The following is a 24,723-nucleotide window of genomic DNA, read 5'->3' on the forward strand; positions in this document are numbered from 1 at the left end:
ATATCAATTTTGTGATTTTATTATAATAGTTTTCTGATACCTAAGGCTACATTCACATGACAGGGGATCGCTCACTGGCAGGCTGGAGATCTGATTTTTTTAACCCCTAACAGGTATATTAGACGCTGTTTTGATAACAGCGTCTAATATACCTGCTACCTGGTCCTCTGGTGGTCCCTTTTGTTAGGATCGACCACCAGAGGACACAGGTAGGTCAGTAAAGTCGCACCAAACACTACACTACACTACACCCCCCCCCCGTCACTTATTAACCCCTTATGAACCCCTGATCACCCATGATCACCCCATATAAACTCCCTGATCACCCCCCTGTCATTGATCACCCCCTGTCATTGATCACCCCCCTGTCAGGCTCCGTTCAGACGTCCGTATGATTTTTACGGATACATGGATCGGATCCGCAAAACACATGCGGACGTCTGAATGGAGCCTTACAGGGGGGTGATCAATGACAGGCGGGTGATCACCCATATACACTCCCTGATCACCCCCTGTCATTGATCACCCCCCTGTAAGGCTCCATTCAGACGTCCGCATGATTTTTACGGATCCATGGATACATGGATCGGATCCGCAAAACACATGCGGACGTCTGAATGGAGCCTTACAGGGGGGTGATCAATGACAGGCGGGTGATCACCCATATACACTCCCTGATCACCCCCTGTCATTGATCACCCCCCTGTCATTGATCACCCCCCTGTCATTGATCACCCCCCTGTAAGGCTCCATTCAGACGTCCGCATGTGTTTTCCGGATCCGATCCATGGATCCGTAAAAATCATACGAACGTCTGAATGGAGCCTTACAGGGGGGTGATCACCCATATACACTCCCTGATCCCCCCCCTGTCATTGATAACCCCCCTGTAAGGCTCCATTTAGACGTCCGCATGTGTTTTGCGGATCCGATCCATGTATCCATGGATCCGTAAAAATCATACGGACGTCTGAATGGAGCCTTACAGGGGGGTGATCAATGACAGGGGGGTGATCACCCTGATCACCCCCTGTCATTGATAACCCCCCTGTAAGGCTCCATTCAGACGTCCGCATGTGTTTTGCGGATCCGATCCATGGATCCGTAAAAATCATACGGACGTCTGAATGGAGCCTTACCAGGGGGGTGATCAATGACAGGGGGATGATCAGGGAGTCTATATGGGTGATCACCCTCCTGTCATTGATCACCCCCCTGTCATTGATCACCCCCCTGTCATTGATCACCCCCCCCGGTAAGGCTCCATTCAGACATTTTTTTGGCCCAAGTTAGCGGAAATTTTTTGTTTGTTTTTGTTTTTGTTTTTTCTTACAAAGTCTCATATTCCACTAACTTGTGTCAAAAAATAAAATCTCACATGAACTCACCATACCCCTCACGGAATCCAAATGCGTAAACATTTTTAGACATTTATATTCCAGACTTCTTCTCACGCTTTAGGGCCCCTAAAAAGCCAGGGCAGTATAAATACCCCACATGTGACCCCATTTCGGAAAGAAGACACCCCAAGGTATTCCGTGAGGGGCATATTGAGTCCATGAAAGATTGAAATTTTTGTCCTAAGTTAGCGGAAAGTGAGACTTTGTGAGAAAAAAACAAAAAAAATCAATTTCCGCTAACTTATGCAAAAAAATAATAATTTCTATGAACTCGCCAGGCCCCTCATTGAATACCTTGGGGTGTCTTCTTTCCAAAGTGGGGTCACATGTGGGGTATTTATACTGCCCTGGCTTTTTAGGGGCCCGAAAGTGTGAGAAGAAGTCTGGGATCCAAATGTCTAAAAATGCCCTCCTAAAAGGAATTTGGGCCGCTTTGCACATCTAGGCTGCAAAAAAGTGTCACACATCTGGTATCGCCGTACTCAGGAGAAGTTGGGGAATGTGTTTTGGGGTGTCATTTTACATATACCCATGCTGGGTGAGAAAAATATCTTGGTCAAATGCCAACTTTGTATAAAAAAATTGGAAAAGTTGTCTTTTGCCAAGATATTTCTCTCACCCAGCATGGGTATATGTAAAATGACACCCCAAAACACATTCCCCAACTTCTCCTGAGTACGGCGATACCAGATGTGTCACACTTTTTTGCAGCCTAGGTGGGCAAAGGGGCACATATTCCAAAGTGCATCTTTCGGATTTCACAGGCCATTTTTTACAGATTTTGATTGCAAAGTACTTCTCACACATTTGGGCCCCTAAATTGCCAGGGCAGTATAACTACGCCACAAGTGACCCCATTTTGGAAAGAAGACACCCCAAGGTATTCCGTGAGGGGCATGGCGAGTTCCTAGAATTTTTTAATTTTTGTCGCAAGTTAGTGGAATATGAGACTTTGTAAGAAAAAAATAAAAATAAAAAATCATCATCATTTTCCACTAACTTGTGACAAAAAATAAAAAGTTCTATGAACTCACTATGCCCATCAGCGAATACCTTAGGGTGTCTACTTTCCGAAATGGGGTCATTTGTGGGGTTTTTCTACTGTTTGGGCATTGTAGAACCTCAGGAAACATGACAGGTGCTCAGAAAGTCAGAGCTGCTTCAAAAAGCGGAAATTCACATTTTTGTACCATAGTTTGTAAACGCTATAACTTTTACCCAAACCATTTTTATTTTGCCCAAACATTTTTTTTTTTAATCAAAGACATGTAGAACTATAAATTTAGCGAAAAATTTATATATGGATGTCGTTTTTTTTGCAAAATTTTACAGCTGAAAGTGAAAAATGTCATTTTTTTGCAATAAAATCGTTACATTTCGATTAATAACAAAAAAAGTAAAAATGTCAGCAGCAATAAAATACCACCAAATGAAAGCTCTATTAGTGAGAAGAAAAGGAGGTAAAATTAATTTGGGTGGTAAGTTGCATGACCGAGCGATAAACGGTGAAAGGAGTGTAGTGCAGAAGTGTAAAAAGTGCTCTGGTCATGAAGGGGGTTTCAGCTAGCGGGGCTGAAGTGGTTAAGCGGCAATTTTAAATTCATTTTTCATTCAATTGGCTTATTTTTTATAAATTTTTACTCCCAACCCCTGTAGTGCCCTCCATATGCACGATTTCCCCCATAATGCCCCTTCTATGATTAATGGCCCTATTAGTGTCCCCAAGTATTAATAATGTCTCTCTTAGTGGTCCCGAGTATTAATAATGACCCCAATAATGGTATTAATAATGCCAATCATGGTGGGGCCCAGTATTAATAATGCCTCCCTCAATGGCTCCCAGTATTAATACTGCCCCCATTTTAGTGGGCCCCAGTATTATCAATGCCCTCCTTTGGCCCACATCCTGCTTGAATAAAATAAAAATACCTCATACACTTGAACACGCAGGGACACTTGCACATTCAAGTAGATGATTTTTTTTTTTTATTTTTTTTTTATCCCATGAAAAGCCCTTTGTAACCGTGTTTAACTACCATTAGACAGGTGCAATCCTGTCTAAAAGGCTATTAAAAACTGGTCTTATTAATTTCAATGAGGTCCATCTGGCTGCGAAAACGGCCAAAAATACGGCCATATGAATAGCCCCATAGACATTTATTGGGTCTGAAAATGGCCATAACATGGCTTATTTTCACTGTCATGTAAATGTAGCCTAAGGCCCCTTGACACCATGCAGTTCTGCCTTCCTTCAGTGGCTCTGCTAATCTGCTAGCCCTGACCCTCTCTAGACCCCTCTCCACCTTTGTTTTTTTTCTTTAAAGGATAACTGTCATATTTTTTTTTATTAGAATAGAACTAGGCATGTATACCTGAGTTAGTCTGTCAATGATTGCCAAAAGCTCTGTAATGACCTTATAATAACAGCTTTCATTAATGTCTCCTGTCCCTTTCCACTGGTCCATTAAAAGACCGTTGCTATGGCTCATCTGTCTCCTGCTAGGAAGACAGAGGGGCGGTCCTTCACACTGCATGCATGCATTAGGCTTCAGAGTGAGGAGGCGTGTCTCTCAGTAATCCAATCTGATTGGCTGGCAGGAAGCTGCTGGCTACAGCAAGTTTGTATGTGCCCTGAGGGAATGCAGTTTTGGCCTCAGAGAACTGGCAGAGGAGCCATCTTGAGAAGATCCTCATAATGTAGGATTCAAAACTAAGGGGAAAACTCAAGGAAAACAGTGGTAAGTGAAGAAACGAAAGATTGATTTATGTATAGAGTTGAGCGAACACCTGGATGTTCGGGTTCGAGAAGTTCGGCCGAACATCCCGGAAATGTTCGGGTTCGGGATCCGAACCCGATCCGAACTTCGTCCCGAACCCGAACCCCATTGAAGTCAATGGGGACCCGAACTTTTCGGCACTAAAAAGGCTGTAAAACAGCCCAGGAAAGAGCTAGAGGGCTGCAAAAGGCAGCAACATGTAGGTAAATCCCCTGCAAACAAATGTGGATAGGGAAATGAATTAAAATAAAAATTAAATAAATAAAAATTAACCAAAATCAATTGGAGAGAGGTCCCATAGCAGAGAATCTGGCTTCACGTCACCCACCACTGGAACAGTCCATTCTCAGATATTTAGGCCCCGGCACCCAGGCAGAGGAGAGAGGTCCCGTAACAGAGAATCTGTCTTCATGTCAGCAGAGAATCAGTCTGCATGTCATAGTAGAGAATCAGGCTTCACGTCAGCCACCACTGCAACAGTCCATTGGCATATATTTAGGCCCAGCACCCAGGCAGAGGAGGGAGGTCCCGTAACAGAGGATCTGGCTTCATGTCAGCAGAGAATCAGTCTGCATGTCATAGCAGAGAATCAGGCTTCACGTCAGCCACCACTGCAACAGTCCATTGGCATATATTTAGGCCCAGCACACACACAGGCAGAGGAGAGAGGTCCCGTAACAGAGAATCTGTCTTCATGTCAGCAGAGAATTAGTCTGCATGTCATAGCAGAGAATGAGGCTTCACGTCAGCCACCACTGCAACAGTCCATTGGCATATATTTAGGCCCAGCACCCAGGCAGAGGAGGGAGGTCCCGTAACAGAGAATCTGTCTTCATGTCAGCAGAGAATCAGTCTGCATGTCATAGCAGAGAATCAGGCTTCACGTCAGCCACCACTGCAACAGTCCATTGTCAGATATTTAGGCCCAGCACACAGGCAGAGGAGGGAGGTCCCGTAACAGAGAATCTGGCTTCATGTCAGCAGTAAGGATGAGCGAACTCGAACTGTATAGTTCGGGTTCGTACCGAATTTTGGGGTGTCCGTGACACGGACCCGAACCCGGACATTTTCGTAAAAGTCCGGGTTCGGGTTCGGTGTTCGTCGCTTTCTTGGCGCTTTTGTGACGCTTTCTTGGCGCTTTTTGAAAGGCTGCAAAGCAGCCAATCAACAAGCGTCATACTACTTGCCCCAAGAGGCCGTCACAGCCATGCCTACTATTGGCATGGCTGTGATTGGCCAGAGCACCATGTGACCCAGCCTCTATTTAAGCTGGAGTCACATAGCGCCGCCCGTCACTCTGCTCTGATTAGCGTAGGGAGAGGTTGCGGATGCGACAGTAGGGCGAGATTAGGCAGATTAACTCCTCCAAAGGACTTCACTTGTTTAATCGATCGATCTGCAGCTGTGCATCATTGAGCTGCTGAAATTCAAATGCTCACTCACTGTTTTTAGGCTGCCCAGACCGTTTGTCAGTCACTTTTTTCTGGGGTGATCGGCGGCCATTTTGTGTCTTGTGCGGTGCTGCGACCAAGTGCATCCAAGCTGCGACCAAGTGCATTTAACCCTCAATGGTGTGGTTGTTTTTTGGCTAAAGTCCTACATCAGGGTGAAGCTGTCACACCAAGTGCATTTAACCAGCAATAGTCTGTTCATTTTTTGGCCATATACTAAATCAGGGGCAAGCTGCGCCTGTCACCAAGTGCATTTAACCCTCAATGGTGTGGTTGTTTTTTGGCTAAAGCCTACATCAGGGTGAAGCTGTCACACCAAGTGCATTTAACCAGCAATAGTCTGTTTATTTTTTGGCCATATACTACATCAGGGGCAAGCTGCGCCCGTCACCAAGTGCATTTAACCCTCAGTAGTGTGGTTGGTCAAGCTGTGACACCAAGTGCATTTAACCAGCAATAGTCTGTTCATTTTTTGGCCATATACTACATCAGGGGCAAGCTGCGCCCGTCACCAAGTGCATTTAACCAGCAATAGTGTGGTTATTTTTTGGCCATATCCCAGTCTAATTCTGTCACTAAATCCATACCGGTCACCCAGCGCCTAAATACTAGGCCTCAAATTTATATCCCGCTAAATCTCTCGTTACCGCTGTCCTGTTGTGGCTGGGAAAGTTATTTAGTGTCCGTCAAAGCACATTTTTTGTTCTGGGTTGAAGTACAATTCCCAATTTAGCAATTTCATAATTTAGTGGTTTCTGCTATATCAGAGCTATTTGAAATCTATCCCTAAAAGGGTATATAATATTCAAGGTGCACATTGGGTCATTCAGAATAACTTCACACACACGCTACTGTGCATTTCCAAGTCTAATTCTGTTAGTAAATCCATACCGGTCACCCAGCGCCTAAATACTAGGCCTCAAATTTATATCCCGCTGAATTTGAATACAATACATTGGGCCAAATAATATTTTTGTTGTTGTGGTGAACCATAACAATGAGAAAAACATCTAGTAAGGGACGCGGACGTGGACATGGTCGTGGTGGTGTTAGTGGACCCTCTGGTGCTGGGAGAGGACGTGGCCGTTCTGCCACATCCACACGTCCTAGTGTACCAACTACCTCAGGTCCCAGTAGCCGCCAGAATTTACAGCGATATATGGTGGGGCCCAATGCCGTTCTAAGAATGGTAAGGCCTGACCAGGTACAGGCATTAGTCAATTGGGTGGCCGACAGTGGATCCAGCACGTTCACATTATCTCCCACCCAGTCTTCTGCAGAAAGCGCACAGATGGCGCCTGAAAACCAACCCCATCAGTCTGTCACATCACCCCCATGCATACCAGGGAAACTGTCTCAGCCTCAAGTTATGCAGCAGTCTCTTATGCTGTTTGAAGACTCCGCTGGCAGGGTTTCCCAAGGGCATCCACCTAGCCCTTCCCCAGCGGTGAAAGATATAGAATGCACTGACGCACAACCACTTATGTTTCCTGATGATGAGGACATGGGAATACCACCTCAGCATGTCTCTGATGATGACGAAACACAGGTGCCAACTGCTGCGTCTTTCTGCAGTGTGCATACTGAACAGGAGGTCAGGGATCAAGACTGGGTGGAAGACGATGCAGGGGATGATGAGGTCCTAGACCCCACATGGAATGAAGGTCGTGCCACTGACTTTCACAGTTCGGAGGAAGAGGCAGTGGTGAGACCGAGCCAACAGCGTAGCAAAAGAGGGAGCAGTGGGCAAAAGCAGAACACCCGCCGCCAAGAGACTCCGCCTGCTACTGCCCGCCGCCATCTGGGACCGAGCACCCCAAAGGCAGCTTCAAGGAGTTCCCTGGCATGGCACTTCTTCAAACAATGTGCTGACGACAAGACCCGAGTGGTTTGCACGCTGTGCCATCAGAGCCTGAAGCGAGGCATTAACGTTCTGAACCTGAGCACAACCTGCATGACCAGGCACCTGCATGCAAAGCATGAACTGCAGTGGAGTAAACACCTTAAAACCAAGGAAGTCACTCAGGCTCCCCCTGCTACCTCTTCTGCTGCTGCCGCCGCCTCGGCCTCTTCTGCTGCTGCCGCCTCGGCCTCTTCCTCCGCCTCTGGAGGAACGTTGGCACCTGCCGCCCAGCAAACAGGGGATGTACCACCAACACCAACACCACCACCTCCGTCACCAAGCGTCTCAACCATGTCACACGCCAGCGTTCAGCTCTCCATCTCACAAACATTTGAGAGAAAGCGTAAATTCCCACCTAGCCACCCTCGATCCCTGGCCCTGAATGCCAGCATTTCTAAACTACTGGCCTATGAAATGCTGTCATTTAGGCTGGTGGACACAGACAGCTTCAAACAGCTCATGTCGCTTGCTGTCCCACAGTATGTTGTTCCCAGCCGCCACTACTTCTCCAAGAGAGCCGTGCCTTCCCTGCACAACCAAGTATCCGATAAAATCAAGTGTGCACTGCGCAACGCCATCTGTGGCAAGGTCCACCTAACCACAGATACGTGGACCAGTAAGCACGGCCAGGGACGCTATATCTCCCTAACTGCACACTGGGTAAATGTAGTGGCAGCTGGGCCCCAGGCGGAGAGCTGTTTGGCGCACGTCCTTCCGCCGCCAAGGATCGCAGGGCAACATTCTTTGCCTCCTGTTGCCACCTCCTCCTTCTCGGCTTCCTCCTCCTCTTCTTCCACCTGCTCATCCAGTCAGCCACACACCTTCACCACCAACTTCAGCACAGCCCGGGGTAAACGTCAGCAGGCCATTCTGAAACTCATATGTTTGGGGGACAGGCCCCACACCGCACAGGAGTTGTGGCGGGGTATAGAACAACAGACCGACGAGTGGTTGCTGCCGGTGAGCCTCAAGCCCGGCCTGGTGGTGTGCGATAATGGGCGAAATCTCGTTGCAGCTCTGGGACTAGCCAATTTGACGCACATCCCTTGCTTGGCGCATGTGCTGAATTTGGTGGTGCAGAAGTTCATTCACAACTACCCCGACATGTCAGAGCTGCTGCATAAAGTGCGGGCCGTCTGTTCGCGCTTCCGGCGTTCACATCCTGCTGCTGCTCGCCTGTCTGCGCTACAGCGTAACTTCGGCCTTCCCGCTCACCGCCTCATATGCGACGTGCCCACCAGGTGGAACTCCACCTTGCACATGCTGGACAGACTGTGCGAGCAGCAGCAGGCCATAGTGGAGTTTCAGCTGCAGCACGCACGGGTCAGTCGCACTACAGAACAGCACCACTTCACCACCAATGACTGGGCCTCCATGCGAGACCTGTGTGCCCTGTTGCGCTGTTTCGAGTACTCCACCAACATGGCCAGTGGCGATGACGCCGTTATCAGCGTTACAATACCACTTCTATGTCTCCTTGAGAAAACACTTAGGGCGATGATGCAAGAGGAGGTGGCCCAGGAGGAGGAGGAGGAGGAGGAGGAGGAGGAAGAGGGGTCATTTTTAGCACTTTCAGGCCAGTCTCTTCGAAGTGACTCAGAGGGAGGTTTTTGGCAACAGCAGAGGCCAGGTACAAATGTGGCCAGACAGGGCCCACTACTGGAGGACGAGGAGGACGAGGATGAGGAGGAGGTGGAGGAGGATGAGGATGAAGCATGGTCACAGCGGGGTGGCACCCAACGCAGCTCGGGTCCATCACTGGTGCGTGGCTGGGGGGAAAGGCAGGACGATGACGATACGCCTCCCACAGAGGACAGCTTGTCCTTACCCCTGGGCAGCCTGGCACACATGAGCGACTACATGCTGCAGTGCCTGCGCAACGACAGCAGAGTTGCCCACATTTTAACCTGTGCGGACTACTGGGTTGCCACCCTGCTGGATCCACGCTACAAAGACAATGTGCCCACCTTACTTCCTGCACTGGAGCGTGATAGGAAGATGCGCGAGTACAAGCGCACGTTGGTAGACGCGCTACTGAGAGCATTCCCAAATGTCACAGGGGAACAAGTGGAAGCCCAAGGCCAAGGCAGAGGAGGAGCAAGAGGTCGCCAAGGCAGCTGTGTCAATGCCAGCTCCTTTGAGGGCAGGGTTAGCATGGCAGAGATGTGGAAAACTTTTGTCAACACGCCACAGCTAACTGCACCACCACCTGATACGCAACGTGTTAGCAGGAGGCAACATTTCACTAACATGGTGGAACAGTACGTGTGCACACCCCTCCACGTACTGACTGATGGTTCGGACCCATTCAACTTCTGGGTCTCTAAATTGTCCACGTGGCCAGAGCTAGCCTTTTATGCCTTGGAGGTGCTGGCCTGCCCGGCGGCCAGCGTTTTGTCTGAATGTGTATTCAGCACGGCAGGGGGCGTCATTACAGACAAACGCAGCCGCCTGTCTACAGCCAATGTGGACAAGCTGACGTTCATAAAAATGAACCAGGCATGGATCCCACAGGATCTGTCCGTCCCTTGTCCAGATTAGACATTAACTACCTCCCCTTAACCATATATTATTGGACTCCAGGGCACTTCCTCATTCAATCCTATTTTTATTTTCATTTTACCATTATATTGCGAGGCTACCCAAAGTTGAATGAACCTCTCCTGTGTCTGGGTGCCGGGGCCTAAATATATGCCAATGGACTGTTCCAATGTTGGGTGACGTGAAGCCTGATTCTCTGCTATGACATGCAGAATGATTCTCTGCTGACATGAAGCCAGATTGTCTGTTACGGGACCTCTCTCCTCTGCCTGTGTGCTGGGCCTAAATATATGCCAATGGACTGTTGCAGTGGTGGCTGACGTGAAGCCTCATTCTCTGCTATGACATGCAGACTGATTCTCTGCTGACATGAAGCCAGATTGTCTGTTACGGGACCTCCCTCCTCTGCCTGTGTGTGTGCTGGGCCTAAATATATGCCAATGGACTGTTGCAGTGGTGGCTGACGTGAAGCCTGATTCTCTGCTATGACATGCAGACTGATTCTCTGCTGACATGAAGACAGATTCTCTGTTACGGGACCTCCCTCCTCTGCCTGGGTGTGCGCTGGGCCTAAATATATGCCAATGGACTGTTGCAGTGGTGGCTGACGTGAAGCCTCATTCTCTGCTATGACATGCAGACTGATTCTCTGCTGACATGAAGCCAGATTGTCTGTTGCGGGACCTCTCTCCTCTGCCTGTGTGTGTGCTGGGCCTAAATATATGCCAATGGACTGTTGCAGTGGTGGCTGACGTGAAGCCTCATTCTCTGCTATGACATGCAGACTGATTCTCTGCTGACATGAAGCCAGATTGTCTGTTACGGGACCTCTCTCCTCTGCCTGTGTGTGTGCTGGGCCTAAATATATGCCAATGGACTGTTGCAGTGGTGGCTGACGTGAAGCCTCATTCTCTGCTATGACATGCAGACTAATTCTCTGCTGACATGAAGCCAGATTGTCTGTTACGGGACCTCTCTCCTCTGCCTGGGTGCTGGGCCTAAATTTATGAAAATGGACTCTTACAGTGGTGGGTGACGTGAAGCCAGATTCTCTGCTATGGGACCTCTCTCCAATTGATTTTGGTTAATTTTTATTTATTTAATTTTTATTTTAATTCATTTCCCTATCCACATTTGTTTGCAGGGGATTTACCTACATGTTGCTGCCTTTTGCAGCCCTCTAGCTCTTTCCTGGGCTGTTTTGCAGCCTTTTTAGTGCCGAAAAGTTCGGGTCCCTATTGACTTCAATGGGGTTCGGGTTCGGGACGAAGTTCGGGTCGGGTTCGGATCCCGAACCCGAACATTTCCGGGATGTTCGGCCGAACTTCTCGAACCCGAACATCCAGGTGTTCGCTCAACTCTAGTCAGCAGAGAATCAGTCTGCATGTCATAGCAGAGAATCAGGCTTCACGTCAGCCACCACTGCAACAGTCCATTGGCATATATTTAGGCCCAGCACACAGGAAGAGGAGAGAGGTCCCGTAACAGAGAATCTGGCTTCATGTCAGCAGAGAATTAGTCTGCATGTCATAGCAGAGAATGAGGCTTCACGTCAGCCACCACTGCAACAGTCCATTGGCATATATTTAGGCCCAGCACACAGGCAGAGGATAGAGGTCCCGTAACAGACAATCTGGCTTCATGTCAGCAGAGAATTAGTCTGCATGTCATAGCAGAGAATGAGGCTTCACGTCAGCCACCACTGCAACAGGTTGTGGGCTCAGGGCCCTCACGCCCATTCACCACCATGTCTTCAGGTACGTTCTAAGCCGGTATTTTTCTGTTTATACTGCTGCTGGGGACCTCTGCACGCATCCATAGTGAGTCTCCTTAGTTATCCATGGTATTTATTGTCTACATTGTCATCCCTATTAGAGTATGCTTACTCCCATGGTTTGCTCTTTCATGGTGTTTACCATGTGCAGATTCACTGTGTTTTTCCCTGCATTTAACAGGGTTACTTGTATAAATTAATCTACAGGTATTGTGTAGAGCTTCCATTTTTGGCCATTTAGGTCATTTTTGAACGCATATTAGTATTTGATCATTGTACCTGTCCATGTGTCATAATTTATAGACACTTAGGTGTATTGTGGTGTCTGTGACCCTGCGCTTCTCCGTATTCTTGCAATCCTGTAGTAGCTCCATCCTTTGTATTTTATCAATAAATTTATATCTTTTTATACCATTTTCCACTTGTTCGTTTTGGTTCACCACTGCAACAGTCCATTGGCATATATTTAGGCCCAGCACACAGGCAGAGGAGAGAGGTCCCGTAACAGACAATCTGGCTTCATGTCAGCAGAGAATCATTCTGCATGTCATAGCAGAGAATCAGGCTTCACGTCACCCAACATTGGAACAGTCCATTGGCATATATTTAGGCCCCGGCACCCAGACAGAGGAGAGGTTCATTCAACTTTGGGTAGCCTCGCAATATAATGGTAAAATGAAAATAAAAATAGGATTGAATGAGGAAGTGCCCTGGAGTCCAATAATATATGGTTAAGGGGAGGTAGTTAATGTCTAATCTGGACAAGGGACGGACAGATCCTGTGGGATCCATGCCTGGTTCATTTTTATGAACGTCAGCTTGTCCACATTGGCTGTAGACAGGCGGCTGCGTTTGTCTGTAATGACGCCCCCTGCCGTGCTGAATACACGTTCAGACAAAACGCTGGCCGCCGGGCAGGCCAGCACTTCCAAGGCATAAAAGGCTAGCTCTGGCCACGTGGACAATTTAGAGACCCAGAAGTTGAATGGGGCCGAACCATCAGTCAGTACGTGGAGGGGTGTGCACATGTACTGTTCCACCATGTTAGTGAAATGTTGCCTCCTGCTAACACGTTGCGTATCAGGTGGTGGTGCAGTTAGCTGTGGCGTGTTGACAAAAGTTTTCCACATCTCTGCCATGCTAACCCTGCCCTCAAAGGAGCTGGCATTGACACAGCTGCCTTGGCGACCTCTTGCTCCTCCTCTGCCTTGGCCTTGGGCTTCTACTTGTTCCCCTGTGACATTTGGGAATGCTCTCAGTAGCGCGTCTACCAACGTGCGCTTGTACTCGCGCATCTTCCTATCACGCTCCAGTGCAGGAAGTAAGGTGGGCACATTGTCTTTGTAGCGTGGATCCAGCAGGGTGGCAACCCAGTAGTCCGCACAGGTTAAAATGTGGGCAACTCTGCTGTCGTTGCGCAGGCACTGCAGCATGTAGTCGCTCATGTGTGCCAGGCTGCCCAGGGGTAAGGACAAGCTGTCCTCTGTGGGAGGCGTATCGTCATCGTCCTGCCTTTCCCCCCAGCCACGCACCAGTGATGGACCCGAGCTGCGTTGGGTGCCACCCCGCTGTGACCATGCTTCATCCTCATCCTCCTCCACCTCCTCCTCATCCTCGTCCTCCTCGTCCTCCAGTAGTGGGCCCTGTCTGGCCACATTTGTACCTGGCCTCTGCTGTTGCCAAAAACCTCCCTCTGAGTCACTTCGAAGAGACTGGCCTGAAAGTGCTAAAAATGACCCCTCTTCCTCCTCCTCCTCCTCCTCCTCCTCCTCCTCCTGGGCCACCTCCTCTTGCATCATCGCCCTAAGTGTTTTCTCAAGGAGACATAGAAGTGGTATTGTAACGCTGATAACGGCGTCATCGCCACTGGCCATGTTGGTGGAGTACTCGAAACAGCGCAACAGGGCACACAGGTCTCGCATGGAGGCCCAGTCATTGGTGGTGAAGTGGTGCTGTTCTGTAGTGCGACTGACCCGTGCGTGCTGCAGCTGAAACTCCACTATGGCCTGCTGCTGCTCGCACAGTCTGTCCAGCATGTGCAAGGTGGAGTTCCACCTGGTGGGCACGTCGCATATGAGGCGGTGAGCGGGAAGGCCGAAGTTACGCTGTAGCGCAGACAGGCGAGCAGCAGCAGGATGTGAACGCCGGAAGCGCGAACAGACGGCCCGCACTTTATGCAGCAGCTCTGACATGTCGGGGTAGTTGTGAATGAACTTCTGCACCACCAAATTCAGCACATGCGCCAAGCAAGGGATGTGCGTCAAATTGGCTAGTCCCAGAGCTGCAACGAGATTTCGCCCATTATCGCACACCACCAGGCCGGGCTTGAGGCTCACCGGCAGCAACCACTCGTCGGTCTGTTGTTCTATACCCTGCCACAACTCCTGTGCGGTGTGGGGCCTGTCCCCCAAACATATGAGTTTCAGAATGGCCTGCTGACGTTTACCCCGGGCTGTGCTGAAGTTGGTGGTGAAGGTGTGTGGCTGACTGGATGAGCAGGTGGAAGAAGAGGAGGAGGAAGCCGAGAAGGAGGAGGTGACAACAGGAGGCAAAGAATGTTGCCCTGCGATCCTTGGCGGCGGAAGGACGTGCGCCAAACAGCTCTCCGCCTGGGGCCCAGCTGCCACTACATTTACCCAGTGTGCAGTTAGGGAGATATAGCGTCCCTGGCCGTGCTTACTGGTCCACGTATCTGTGGTTAGGTGAACCTTGCTACAGATGGCGTTGCGCAGTGCACACTAGATTTTATCGGATACTTGGTTGTGCAGGGAAGGCACGGCTCTCTTGGAGAAGTAGTGGCGGCTGGGAACAACATACTGTGGGACAGCAAGCGACATGAGCTGTTTGAAGCTGTCTGTGTCCACCAGCCTAAATGACAGCATTTCATAGGCCAGTAGTTTAGAAATGCTGGCATTCAGGGCCAGGGATCGAGGGTGGCTAGGTGGGAATTTACGCTTTCTCTCAAATGTTTGTGAGATGGAGAGCTGAACGCTGGCGTGTGACATGGTTGAGACGCTTGGTGACGGAGGTGGTGGTGGTGGTGTTGGTGGTACATCCCCTGTTTGCTGGGCGGCAGGTGCCAACGTTCCTCCAGAGGCGGAGGAAGAGGCCGAGGCGGCAGCAGCAGAAGAGGCCGAGGCGGCAGCAGCAGAAGAGGTAGCAGGGGGAGCCTGAGTGACTTCCTTGGTTTTAAGGTGTTTACTCCACTGCAGTTCATGCTTTGCATGCAGGTGCCTGGTCATGCAGGTTGTGCTCAGGTTCAGAACGTTAATGCCTCGCTTCAGGCTCTGATGGCACAGCGTGCAAACCACTCGGGTCTTGTCGTCAGCACATTGTTTGAAGAAGTGCCATGCCAGGGAACTCCTTGAAGCTGCCTTTGGGGTGCTCGGTCCCAGATGGCGGCGGTCAGTAGCGGGCGGAGTCTCTTGGCGGCGGGTGTTCTGCTTTTGCCCACTGCTCCCTCTTTTGCTACGCTGTTGGCTCGGTCTCACCACTGCCTCTTCCTCCGAACTGTGAAAGTCAGTGGCACGACCTTCATTCCATGTGGGGTCTAGGACCTCATCGTCCCCTGCATCGTCTTCCACCCAGTCTTGATCCCTGACCTCCTGTTCGGTCTGCACACTGCAGAAAGACGCAGCAGTTGGCACCTGTGTTTCGTCATCATCAGAGACATGCTGAGGTGGTATTCCCATGTCCTCATCATCAGGAAACATAAGTGGTTGTGCGTCAGTGCATTCTATGTCTTTCACCGCTGGGGAAGGGCTAGGTGGATGCCCTTGGGAAACCCTGCCAGCGGAGTCTTCAAACAGCATAAGAGACTGCTGCATAACTTGAGGCTGAGACAGTTTCCCTGGTATGCATGGGGGTGATGTGACAGACTGATGGGGTTGGTTTTCAGGCGCCATCTGTGCGCTTTCTGCAGAAGACTGGGTGGGAGATAATGTGAACGTGCTGGATCCACTGTCGGCCACCCAATTGACTAATGCCTGTACCTGTTCAGGCCTTACCATCCTTAGAACGGCATTGGGCCCCACCATATATTGCTGTAAATTCTGGCGGCTACTGGGACCTGAGGTAGTAGGTACACTAGGACGTGTGGATGTGGCAGAACGGCCACGTCCTCTCCCAGCACCAGAGGGTCCACTAACACCACCACGACCATGTCCGCGTCCCTTACTAGATGTTTTCCTCATTGTTATCGTTCACCACAACAACAAAAATATTATTTGGCCCAATGTATTGTATTCAAATTCAGCTGGATATAAATTTGAGGCCTAGTATTTAGGCGCTGGGTGACAGGTATGGGTTTAGTGACAGAATTAGACTTGGAAATGCACAGTAGCGGGTGTGTGAAGTTATTCTGAATGACCCTATGTGCACCTTCAATATGATCTACCGTTTTAGGGATAGATTTCAAATAGCTCTGATACAGCAGAAACCACTAAATTTTTTAATTGCTAAATTGGGAATTGTATTTCAACCCAGAACAAAAAATGTGCTTTGACGGACACTAAATAACTTGCCCAGCCAGAACAGTACAGCGGTAACGAGAGATTTAGCGGGATATAAATTTGAGGCCTAGTATTTAGGCGCTGGGTGACCGGTATGGATTTAGTGACAGAATTAGACTGGGATATGCACAGTAGCGTGTGTGTGTGTGAAGTTATTCTGAATGACCCTATGTGCACCTTGAATATTATATACCCTTTTAGGGATAGATTTCAAATAGCTCTGATATAGCAGAAACCACTAAATTTTTAAATTGCTAAATTGGGAATTGTATTTCAACCCAGAACAAAAAATGTGCTTTGACGGACACTAAATAACTTGCCCAGCAACAACAGTACAGCGGTAACGAGAGATTTAGCGGGATATAAATTTGAGGCCTAGTATTTAGGTGCTGGGTGACCGGTATGGATTTAGTGACAGAATTAGACTGGGATATGCACAGTAGCGTGTGTGTGTGAAGTTATTCTGAATGACCCTATGTGCACCTTGAATATTATATACCCTTTTAGGGATAGATTTCAAATAGCTCTGATATAGCAGAAACCACTAAATTTTTAAATTGCTAAATTGGGAATTGTATTTCAACCCAGAACAAAAAATGTGCTTTGACGGACACTAAATAACTTTCCCAGCCACAACAGGACAGCGGTAACGAGAGATTTAGCGGGATATAAATTTGAGGCCTAGTATTTAGGCGCTGGGTGACAGGTATGGGTTTAGTGACAGAATTAGACTTGGAAATGCACAGTAGCGGGTGTGTGTGAAGTTATTCTGAATGACCCTATGTGCACCTTGAATATGATCTACCCTTTTAGGGATAGATTTCAAATAGCTCTGATATAGCAGAAACCACTAAATTATGAAATTGCTAAATTGGGAATTGTATTTCAACCCAGAACAAAAAATGTGCTTTGACGGACACTAAATAACTTTCCCAGCCACAACAGGACAGCGGTAACGAGAGATTTAGCGGGATATAAATTTGAGGCCTAGTATTTAGGCGCTGGGTGACAGGTATGGGTTTAGTGACAGAATTAGACTTGGAAATGCACAGTAGCGGGTGTGTGTGAAGTTATTCTGAATGACCCTATGTGCACCTTAAATATTATATACCCTTTTAGGGATAGATTTCAAATAGCTCTGATATAGCAGAAACCACTAAATTATGAAATTGCTAAATTGGGAATTGTATTTCAACCCAGAACAAAAAATGTGCTTTGACGGACACTAAATAACTTGCCCAGCAACAACAGTACAGCGGTAACGAGAGATTTAGCGGGATATAAATTTGAGGCCTAGTATTTAGGCGCTGGGTGACAGGTATGGATTTAGTGACAGAATTAGACTGGAATATGCACAGTAGCGTGTGTGTGTGAAGTTATTCTGAATGACCCTATGTGCACCTTGAATATTATATACCCTTTTAGGGATGGATTTAGTGACAGAATTAGACTGGGATATGGCCAAAAAATAACCACACTATTGATGGTTAAATGCACTTGGTGTGACAGCTTGACCAACCACACTACTGAGGGTTAAATGCACTTGGTGACGGGCGCAGCTTGCCCCTGATTTAGTATATGGCCAAAAAATGAACAGACTATTGCTGGTTAAATGCACTTGGTGTGATAGCTTGACCAACCACACTACTGAGGGTTAAATGCACTTGGTGACGGGCGCAGCTTGCCCCTGATGTAGTATATGGCCAAAAAATAAACAGACTATTGCTGGTTAAATGCACTTGGTGTGACAGCTTCACCCTGATGTAGGCTTTAGCCAAAAAACAAACGCACCATTGAGGGTTAAATGCACTTGGTGACAGGCGCAGCTTGCCCCTGATGTAGTATATGGCCAAAAAATAAACAGACTATTGCTGGTTAAATGCACTTGGTGTGACAGCTTCACCCTGATGTAGGCTTTAGCCAAAAAACAACCACACCATTGAGGGTTAAATGCACTTGGTCGCAGCTTGTGCTGGCGCACCACAAGACACAAAATGGCCGCCGATCACCCCAGAAAAATGTGACTGACAAACGGTCTGGGCAGCCTAAAAACAGCTCAATGATCCACAGCTGCAGATCGATCAGTTAATCAAGTCCTTTGGAGGAGTTAATCTGCCTAATCTCGCCCTACTGTCGCAGCCGCAACCTCTCCCTACGCTAATCAGAGCAGAGTGACGGGCGGCGCTATGTGACTCCAGCTTAAATAGAGGCTGGGTCACATGGTGCTCTGGCCAATCACAGCCATGCCAATAGTAGGCATGGCTGTGATGGCCTCTTGGGGCAAGTAGTATGACGCTTGTTGATTGGCTGCTTTGCAGCCTTTCAAAAAGCGCCAAGAAAGCGTCACAAAAGCGCCAAGAAAGCGACGAACACCGAACCCGAACCCGGACTTTTACGAAAATGTCCGGGTTCGGGTCCGTGTCACGGACACCCCAAAATTCGGTACGAACCCGAACTATACAGTTCGAGTTCGCTCATCCCTATTTATGTATAATGCTGCTGTATCAATAACATATGCTAATTTATTTTTTATTTTTTAAGGAAAATAGGACATTTATCCTTTAAGGTAATATCTTATTACATGTATTGTAAAATGTTGGTTGTACGTTCTATACTTTCTTTAAAGAGCATCTGTCATCGTGATTAACCCTATTAAACCAGACATACTGCAAGGTAGAGTTGATCATGGTGACTAAAATGAGCCCTTTCTCTCTGCAATTATTACCAATGCCAAGAAATTCTTATTTTTTAGTTACATATAAATGAGGTGCTCAGAGCATCATGATGCTGGCCTAGCCCCAACAGCACCACTTCATCTTTGCCTCTCACCATGGCCACTCCCCTTTCCAGTGAAATTGACAGGCATCCTCAGTGTTCCGATGCTTGGCCCTGAAATCGCAAGCATGCCCTGGAGCAGTAAATATCTCTTGTGGGTTGCCTTGCACTTTACTGCACATGTGCACAGGGCTAGACACCGGAGCAACGGGAATGCCTGGCCCTGTCAATCTCACTGGGAGGGGAGGGGCAACAGGGAGAGGCAAAGGTGAAGTGGTACTCTTGGGGCTAGCCCCTTGATGATCTGAGCATCTCATTTGTGTATAACTAAAAATAAGAATTTTTCTGCAACAGTAACACTGATTGCAGAGAGATAACCATGTCACCATGATCAACCCTTTTAGACAGTATCCCTAACTTAATTGGGTTGATCATGGAGACAGATGATGTTCTTTTAACAGTTTGATACATATGTCATTCATGATCAGGTAAACCCATATTTTCTGCAAATGCGTGGGTTTTGGAGAGTAGGAGTTCATTCTCATGCCTGTCTGGACAAGCCTGTGAGGCCTTCCTGATGCAATATCTTAGAAATTTGGTTCCTATATTGTAGCTCTCACTTGGAAGTACAGTGCACAAGAAAAATCGTCACTTTACAATCAATGATTTGTGATTACAAGGACGGACCCAAACACTTAAACAGGTGCAGCACAGCAGTAAACAGTTATTTTTTATCATATTTTGGTATTATACAAATACATAATCATGCACATTTTAATATATCCATATTTGTTTTATGTCTAAGATGTGGACAACTTTTACTGATAATAGAGGCTAAAGATTTTTATGGCTTCCGCTGGGCTGTTTGGGCCTAGTCCCCATATTTCCAGTGAAGAGAAATCTTAATGCTTCAGCATCCCAAGACATTCTGGACAGTTGTATGCTTTCAACTTGTAGGAAGTGGAACAGATTGGGCATTGCTCTTTTCTGTTCCATCATGATTGTATGCCAGTGCACAAAGTAAGGTCCATAAAGGCATGGCTGGGTGAGTTTGTAGTGGAATAAGTGACTGCTCCACACAGAGCCCTGACCTCAACCCCATCCAACACCTTTGGTATAAACTAGAATTAAGAAGGAGAGCCAGGCCTTCTCATTCAACATCAGACTGTGACTGATAAATGATTGTCTGGATGAATGGGCAAAAATACCCACAGACACACTCCAAAATCTTTTTGAAGCCTTCCTAGAAGAGTGCAAGCTGTTTTAGCTGCAAAGGGGGACGGGAGAGCTAACTCCATAACTAATGGATTTAGAATGTGATGTGATAAAAGCTCCTGTATTTTGTCCATATAATATACTGTAGTTTAACCTGTGAACTTGTACTGAGTACTATTACTCTTGGGTGGTAATAATGAATACTTTATTGATAAGAAATTAATCAGCAGGATACACGACAAGTAGTGTTGATTGAATCGAAGTTAACCCCTTACTGACCAAGCGTTTTTTTTCTTTTTTCATCTTCGCATTCCAAGAGCTATAACTTTTTTTATAGCTTTATGAGGGCTTGTTTTTTACGGGACAGTTGTAGTTTTTAATGGCACCATTTTGGGGTACACATAACTTTCTTATTAACTTTTATTAACTCTTTCTGGGAGGGAGATGAGAAAAACAGCAATACTGCCACAGCGTTTTTACGTTATAAATTTTAAGGCGTTCATTTTTCGGTATTAATAACATAATATCTTTAATCTCTGTGTCAGTACGATTACAGTGATACCAAATACATATATTTTTTTTTTTTTACATTTTAATACTTTTTTGCAATAAAACTCATTTTTTTTAAATAAAAAAATGTTTTTGCATTGCCGATTCCCAAGACCCATAACTTTTTTTTTTTTATTTCTATGGAGTTGTGTGCGGGCTTGATTTTTAGACGTGGAAATACCAAACATATGGGGAAGACAGACAGCTTTTTGATTGCTTTTAAAATGCAATGTACTATCCCTATAGTGCATTGAATTTTTATTTTTTATTTTCCTGCGGAGGAGCAAGAAAGTGACAGCAGATGGCATTTCAATGGCAATGCTATTCTAACATTGACCAGCAGTCTACTGAAAATTACTGAAGGCTGGTCTGGGGCCTACATCAGACCCCAGACAGCCTTCACACACAAATGTGGTCGCGGGGTGCCGATGGGAGACAGAGGGAGTCAGCTTCCTCTGTCAGCACTTTACATGCAGCGGGCGCTATTGCCCGCAGCATGTAAAGTGTTAAACAGCCCGGATCGGCACTCCTGCTGGTCCGGGCTGTTAGAGCTGGGTCGCAGCTCTCATGTGAGAGCCAGGTCCCCGCTCCCCACTACATGGGGGACCCCTGAAGCGCTTAGACTGGGCCGCCGTAAAAAACATGCAAGGCCCCTTAGTGACCACTGTAAAAACACGTATGTGTGATCACTAAGGGCTTAAACAAATTGACTTCGATCCGAATTTCAGGAAACATTGGATTCGCCATGAATCCAAACTTTCTGGTGCTTCGTGGAAACAAACCAATATTTCCTGAAATCACAGTAAAAAAAATAAAAAAACATACTTACCTCATCCATATGCTAGTAGAGAGGCCGTTGCAGCCATCATGATTGAAGAAGATGCGCTAAATATTGCACACGCTGATGTGATGACATGATAACGTCATCATGCTGGGCAAACACGGGACGTCATCACTGATGATGTAACTGCGTCCAGCTAGTGTGATGACGTGGTGACCGCACACATCAGATTTGGCATGTTTTCTTCAATCAAGAGGGCCGTGACGGCCTCTCCGTGAGCAAATGGATAAGGTGACTATGTATTTCTTTTTTTCAACCCTTATTTACCCCTGAAAGGCCTCAATGTGACTGTCAGATGCTGCAATCAGCGTTGAAGGAGTCAATGACGGGGACAGTGCGATCGCTGTTCCCCATCATTGCGCCCACTACATACAATGGAATGTGATTCATGGTGAAGTAATTCGTAACAAATCAAATTTCTTTGTGACCTTCGGCGAAGCAGCCAAATAGAATTTTTGAAAACTTCGCTCATCTCTATTGAAAATGATTATCATGTCAAGATGAGATTACAGTACACCGCTCAATTCACCTTCCCAGTACAGATGTAGAATATCACACAGTTAACTCACCTTGTAAAATTTGCCACCAGTATCGTTATGGAATAAGGTTATACATTTACTATCCAGCTGCCAGTAATGTTTCTTCCTCTGTGGGATAAATGAAATATCATATTACATACAGAATCTCAAATATCAACACCTAGGCTTTTTTCATTTTAATATTTAATTATTAAATATTAAACGTTAAATTGTTATAACCCAGTAATAGATTTGCTCTTTTGATTTTGTCTCCTTCCTTTTTCAATATAAGTATGACCCCAAAGTAAGTAGCATGGTTTGTTGAGGCTTAAGATAAATGTTCAAAGATAACAGAATATTACGGTATAACGAAGAATTTTGTAAAAAAATAAATAAAAAATGACGTCATGTTTTGCGGTTTTACCATGGTTGTTTAGCCTCACAAATATATTTTCAGCTCTGTATAATAAAAGCATTGTTTCAGTTTCTCCCTATTATCAAGATCTCTGCTTGCTGAACTTACTGGCGTGAATTTAAGGTACTTTGTTTGCATTTAGAGACAGAAAATCTTCCTTCCTTATTGCCAGTATGTTGTGCCAGTACTGGTAAGAGTTTTTGGGCACATTTATTAAGACCGGCGTTTTATTAAGCCCCTGCACTGGCGGTCAATCCGCCGCAGTTATGTAGAGACATCAGCCTCTACATAACTGCGACAGATCCACAGCTGCTTCTAAATGTCAGACAGCTTCCCCGCTGTTTTACTTTTGGCTATTTTCTACACCTAAAACAGGCGCAGAAAATGGTTAATGAGATGCCCATTTTTTTAGACCTGCTATAAGTGGGGAAAAGTCGCAGATTGCGGCACAAAGGATCTTTGTGCCACAATCTGCACCAGAAATGTGCCTAATTTAGGTATATTGCTATTTAATAAATGATGTCCTTTGTCTCTATTTATACAGCTGATAAAGGCCATAAATTCTAAAGGAAACACATTACAGAATAAGTATAATTGAATTTTTGGGGATTTCTAATTGTGGTTTAAAAAAAATCTAAAGAAAGGTCATCAAAATATGAAGGGGGAGATTTATCAAACTGGTGTAAAGTAGAACTGGTTTAGTTGCCCATAGCAACCAATAAGATTCCTCCTTTCATTTTTCACAGCTCCTTTGGAAAATGAAAGGAGAAATCTGATTGGTTGCTATGGGCAACTAGCCCAGTTCTACTTTACACCAGTTTGATAAATTTCCCCGTGGCCAACAATGTGTATCCCTGCTGTAGAGGAAGCTTGGGCACCATGTAAACTGCCTGTCTCAACAACTCTGCATTTTTTCGTTTGCTAGGGATTGGTGTCACATTTACATGGACAAATTATAAGGGACCTGTAAATTTGCCCGGGTATATGGGTCCAAAGAGTTTAATAACCTTAGTGTTGTGTTATAAAAGGCAAAACGGGACCTAATCTGTAAACCAATCTATGTTTTCCACCTTAGGCATTTACTACCCACCATACTGTCCTTGCTGGTAAAGTGGACAAGCCAGCCTTCAATCAATACACAACTGTTCTTCTTCTTGTTATACCGCACAGACTGCACAACTCTCATGAGCGGGATGAAGTTACTGTTCAAAGAAAGAAAATGCTTGTAAGGAAAGCTCTAACACCAAATGTATTACATTGTCCCAAGTGACATAACACAAAATTTTGCAGTCAAGTGGCCAATGGTTAAATATTGGGGGAGGTTTATCAAACTGGTGTAAAGTAGAACTGGCTTAGTGGCCCATAGCAACCCATAAGATTCCACCCTTAATTTTCCAAAGGACCAGTGAAAAATGAAAGGTGGAATCTGATTGGTTGCTATGGGCCACTAAGCCAGTTCTACTTTACACCAGTTTGATAAATCTCCCCCATTGTCACTGCAAGAAGAACACTGATATAGTCACATAAATCAAATATGAAATAAATGGAATTACAAATTAAGTACACAGAGGTCAATTTCATTTTGTTCAGATATACTCTTTAACATAGGGACTGTAGTGGTCACCTTGTCATGGCAGTTGGAGTCACACAATTTGATCAAAATGTCCACTAAGAACCTCAAAATTGTATGTATTGGAAATATAACAGTGATAAAAATAATAACAAAAATATTATATGTATGTATTTGTTAGCTCCTGCAGTGTGCTGATGTATCTTTGTGTGTTTGTGTTTGCATTTCAGTCACAACAGCATAGATTGCAAATGTAACACCCCAGAGTTGTGTTACTAAACTCTTTTACCCCGCTATAATCTGTTAAGAGCCTAAACCTTGTCATCTCGTGTAATTTTACATTGCATCCTCACAACTGTGCATTGTAAACCTTGTTAAATGTATATTGCTGTAATTTCCATGTTCACCAGCAGGTGGCAGCAATGTTCTGGCAAGGAGCTAGGTTCGGTTTAGCACACCTAAGCTGGAATAGTTCATTCCAGT

The 24,723-nt window shown here is 46.4% G+C and overlaps 1 protein-coding gene across 2 annotated transcripts in view; it reads right to left on the minus strand.

Moving 5' to 3' along the window:
- The window catches only part of LOC122920263 (serine/threonine-protein kinase D1-like), a 141,061-nt gene that overhangs the window by 32,678 nt on the left and 83,660 nt on the right, over positions 1–24,723 (minus strand). For both annotated transcript variants that reach the window (XM_044269636.1, XM_044269637.1), the window contains exons 9-10: positions 23,761–23,872; positions 22,307–22,384 (exon numbers count right to left, since the gene is read on the minus strand). In XM_044269636.1, coding sequence (XP_044125571.1) covers positions 22,307–22,384; positions 23,761–23,872 — 190 coding nt within the window. The remainder of the gene's footprint in view (positions 1–22,306; positions 22,385–23,760; positions 23,873–24,723) is intronic.

This window comes from Bufo gargarizans, chromosome 10 (assembly GCF_014858855.1).
Source record: "Bufo gargarizans isolate SCDJY-AF-19 chromosome 10, ASM1485885v1, whole genome shotgun sequence".
NCBI lineage: Eukaryota > Metazoa > Chordata > Amphibia > Anura > Bufonidae > Bufo > Bufo gargarizans.